This window comes from Zingiber officinale, chromosome 6A (genome assembly GCF_018446385.1).
Source record: "Zingiber officinale cultivar Zhangliang chromosome 6A, Zo_v1.1, whole genome shotgun sequence".
NCBI lineage: Eukaryota > Viridiplantae > Streptophyta > Magnoliopsida > Zingiberales > Zingiberaceae > Zingiber > Zingiber officinale.
The window spans coordinates 3,467,194-3,471,537 of NC_055997.1; the positions used below are offsets into that span (position 1 = coordinate 3,467,194).

The window sequence follows — 4,344 nt, forward strand, 5'->3', positions numbered from 1 at the left end:
TTTTACTTTTAGGGTTCAGGCTTCCCAATTGGGTTATAGTGTTTAGTTAAAGGAAAAAATTAAAAAAGAAACAAATTTAAGTATTTACGGAGTATTATAATATGTTTAGGGGATATATTAATGTATTAGGGATTTATATAAGGAAATGTTAATTTTTAATTCAAAATATAAAAAAATAGATATTGTTTTTTTAATTTTGAATTAAAAAAATTAATTAAAATATTTTTTAAAGATTTTATTTCTAGGTTCAGGCTTCTCAATTGGGTTATAATTTTTAAGTTATTTTTTAAAAGATTTTACCACTAGAATTCAGGCTGCCCAATTATGTTATAATTTTTAAATTTTACCTCTAGAAGCTTCGGTGACGAGAAGAAAAGATCGAGAAGAAGAAGAAGAAAGAGAATCGGGATAGAGGGCATCGGTGAGATGGGGTGAAGGAAGAGTTAGGGCATGGTTATAAACTTAGGTCAATTAATCCAACTTTGGGTTAATTAAATCAATCAACTCTCACTTTAATTGGGGTATCCAAATAGGCATCCACCTAGCCCCACCGATTCATCCCCTCCAAATGAGTCATACGGACTCCGTTTAAATCCTGAAAAAATTCTAAAAAATCCTAAAAATTCCAATAAGATCATTTCTCCAATAATACTTATTATTAAATTTACTGTATATTACATTCTCCTCCACTAATAAAAATTTAGTCCTCAAATTTACTGCTCAACTCAGAAATTCACATCCAAGGGTAACATCCAAGCAACATACTCATATACCACTCCCTCCAAGTATAATGAACAAATCTCCAACCGTAAAGGATAACTCAATGTCGGTGCTACAATAGCCACCGATGACCTTGGGAGGAAGTTGTCTTCGTTGGAGAGCAAGAAGGAGAAGAGCTCTCCTTCCGCCGTCACTCACCCATGCGCCGTCGTCGCTCAGCCGAGCGCCATCGTGAGACAACCCTTTAGAAGGGATGCCAAACCGATTGTCGACCATTTTCCAGTCTTCTAACGACTTCCAGATGTCCATCAACTCATGGAGCCGTTGGATAGCAAGGGGAAATGTTCTCCTTGCTCTTGTCATGCAATTCCAGCCGCTGGGAAAGTTCTCCAGCACTTGTGAGCACACCAAGCTACTGCCAGCGCATCTACCGCCTGAGTGTTTGTCGGAGTTGCCGTCGTAAATTGCCAAAGCTTGTTGCTCCTTTCCAAATCTGCAGGTGGATTTCCAACCCTCTTGTATATTCTGGGATCACTGTTCTGGCGTCGGAGATGCTGTTCCGGCGAGCAATAGTTGCTGTCGAAACTTGAAGTGTTACACTCTCGGATCTAACCGTCTCCTACCTTCAGCTAGTATCGAAGCGGAGACACGACTTAGACTTATTGAAGTCGTTTCGAAGATAGCTCGACGTGGATACAAGTAGAGGCAAGGCTTCCCAGTGTCACTTCGTTGATCTCCTTCCCACTCTGAATCATCTGATGGAATCTTCTACGCATCATCCGTCAGGTATACCTAGCGTAAATTTACTTTTCGTAAAATTTTAATTATACAATCATGTTTGGCATGTTGTATCCTTATATGCATGTGGTGTGTGTGATGTAATAATTAGGAATTATTATCATTTTTATTTTCCACTGCGCATGTTTGTGAAACGTGTTTTAGCATGTACCTGCATCGATCATGTCCGAACAATATATACAAATAGAAAGAAAAAGACAAAGTAAGATGGAATAAACTCTCCTGAATTTCTGATGGTCGAAGTCGATTCAGTTCCATAAGCCAAGCTAAAAGTGGGATGATTATAGGTGAAGCAAGGACCGATCCTTTCACCATCGTCTCCTCAAAAACTTTCTTTCGTGGTCGAAGACGATTCAGTTAGAGTATCCACTCTAGAAGCATGATTATTGCATAGAAAGTTAGGGTCTAACATAAACAAGATCAAAAAATACAGAAATTATATAAGATAGAATGTATGCATACATGAGATGAATAATTAAGCCCTAACAATATTTTAAAATTTTTGTGACCACCAGAAATATAAATAAGGGAGAATAAAATCGAAAAAATGAAATGAAAACATTGAAAAATTAAAAAGGTGGTCTAAATGATAAAAGTTGACCAAAATAGGCCTTATTCATGGCGTAGCTATGAGTATTACTCCCATATTCCTTTTCCTTCAACCTGTAAAGTTCTAGAGCAAAAGAAAATACTAACAGTTATGTCGATAGAAAAATAAAATAACAAAGTAGAAAAGTAAGAACAAGATAAAAAAAAATAAAACTAGTGTATAGTCTAAAAACAAACGAACACCACTAAGTTCCCCAACAACAATACCAAAATTTGATAATGGTCACAAATGTCACATGAGCAAATCAAATTAACAATTTCTAATCAACCAAACCCCTTAACCTACATTAAGGTAGTATAGTAGAGAACTTGGGTCGTCTCTCTCGCAGAACCAGTGGTGGGATGTTTGTTTTTAGATGAAAGCAAACAAGGGGTTGTTTTGGGGGTTTATTCTCTAAACCTAATGCAATAAATGAAATTCTAACTAACCAACAATGATGAACCCATAGCGCACTATCATTCTATGTTATAAGCATCACCTTCTACAGAATAAACATGCATAAATGCAACTAAAATCCTATCTAACTAACAAAGATAAACCTGCACCACATTATCACCCTACAACACAAGCACATCCATCAATAGACATGATATCAAAATAAATGAAATTGCAAGACATATAACTAAAATATGCAAGTGAACTAAATATACTTAAACAACAATAAACAAAACCTAACTATGCATAATTGATAAACTTGCACCACATTATCACACTATGAGACAAGATTAACATTCATACATAATGAAACTAAACAAAGTGTGAAGCTAAACAATCAATTATGGATAAGAAAATAACACCTAAATCAACCAAGAAAGTAAACTAAATTAACCATATCACTCTTCCGCAATTAGTTCAAATTGACTACCCTCTGCTATCACACGAAGGGCCCAAAGATAGAACCACTAGCTCTGATGGACAACGACGAAGATGCGGGGATGCTCACATATATGATAGGGATGGAGTGACTCTTCCTCAAAGTTGGACCACTCCGATGGAAGTTGACTGAGAGACGTGGAGGTGTTGTCCAACCCCGTCAACGCTGCTCTCACCAGTGCAAACCACGCTGACTTGAACCATTGGATGGAACTGGAGAAGAGGGCAGCACACTGAAGCTTTTTGCCGGAGAAGAATAGTGGGCACTGGACTTCACTGGGGAAGACTCCTACCTTCGCAAACCCGTATGCAAGGAGTCCTCTATAGCGCTTGGTGCTGGAATTAGGAATGAGCTTCTTGGCAGAAGTGGATGAACAGCCGCTGTCGCCCGATTCAGAATCTCCTGCACTCGCGAACTGCGCCAGCAGAGAGGACTTCATGCGTCCGCAACCACCTCTGCAAGATTCGCATAGAGGGGCGATGAATGGAAGATCTCACTGGAGCTACCATACCGGCAAGAACCCATCATCGAGGTCATCGCCATCACAAGTTTGTCGTCGTCGCTAGATTAGAGAGGATCGGGGGGCACTCGAGAGGAAGAAACACACATAGAACAGAAGCCCTAGTTGAATTCCACCTTGAACCAAATTCCCTTTTAAGCTCCTAGGGAGCTGGTTGCTTGAACAGGCCTGAACTAGACTGAATCCAAACCGGACCACTAAACCTAAATGAATAGATTCAATTGAAACTCCTCTTTGGGCTTTTGAAATGAGGCTTTGAATTTGGGCTTCTTCTTCACTTAATCTCCTCTAAACCTTTAGTAATTGAATCAAATTAGATTGGACCAAATCGATGCTCTTCTTCTTAATTGTTGTCTCCATAATTCCTGCAAAATAAAATATAATCAAATAATAGTCATAATATCTCTCAAATGAATAAGAATTGAAATGAAAACTATAAAATATCCAAACTCATGAAAAATGCTAAAAATATATATTTGGATACATAAGAGGAGGAAAATACCAATAAATAATACTAAAATAATCTGTCTAAATACTAGTTATCAGTGCTCTCTTCCCAATGACCCTGTTGTATCTATGATCGGCCCTTAGGCCCAGTGAAGGACCCAAGTGAAAGGCCCAACTGGGTTTCAACCGGTTCATCCTCCCCCTACAGCCTTCCCACAATCACCTGCGTAGCCAACCAATGTTCCACCTGTGCCCCCATCGTCAATTGCATATTACCGTGCGTTGTTCCACACACCCCTTGATGACATAGGCCAAGCGAAAATACCTCAAGGATCATCTTCGTCTCATTTCGAACCCCTATCAATTGGAGAATAT

At 38.6% G+C, this 4,344-nt stretch overlaps 1 protein-coding gene across 3 annotated transcripts; it reads right to left on the reverse strand.

Moving 5' to 3' along the window:
- Window positions 1-202: 202 nt before the first annotated feature.
- Window positions 203-3,623, reverse strand: LOC121995607. Of its 3 annotated transcripts, none has more exons than XR_006115875.1 (2): window positions 3,072-3,623; window positions 203-1,889 (listed from the first exon to the last, which is right to left on the reverse strand). XR_006115875.1 is itself a non-coding variant. In XM_042549336.1 (2 exons), coding segments are annotated over exons 1-2 (372 nt in total). In that variant the 5' UTR covers window positions 3,442-3,623; the 3' UTR covers window positions 1,983-2,189. The 3 variants fall into 3 exon arrangements, 2 of the variants coding, with proteins under 2 accessions (XP_042405270.1, XP_042405271.1); XM_042549336.1 differs by lacking the exon at window positions 203-1,889 and adding an exon at window positions 1,983-2,191; XM_042549337.1 differs by lacking the exon at window positions 203-1,889 and having other exon boundaries at window positions 2,801-3,214; window positions 3,295-3,623.
- Between the last annotated feature and the right edge of the window lie 721 nt (window positions 3,624-4,344).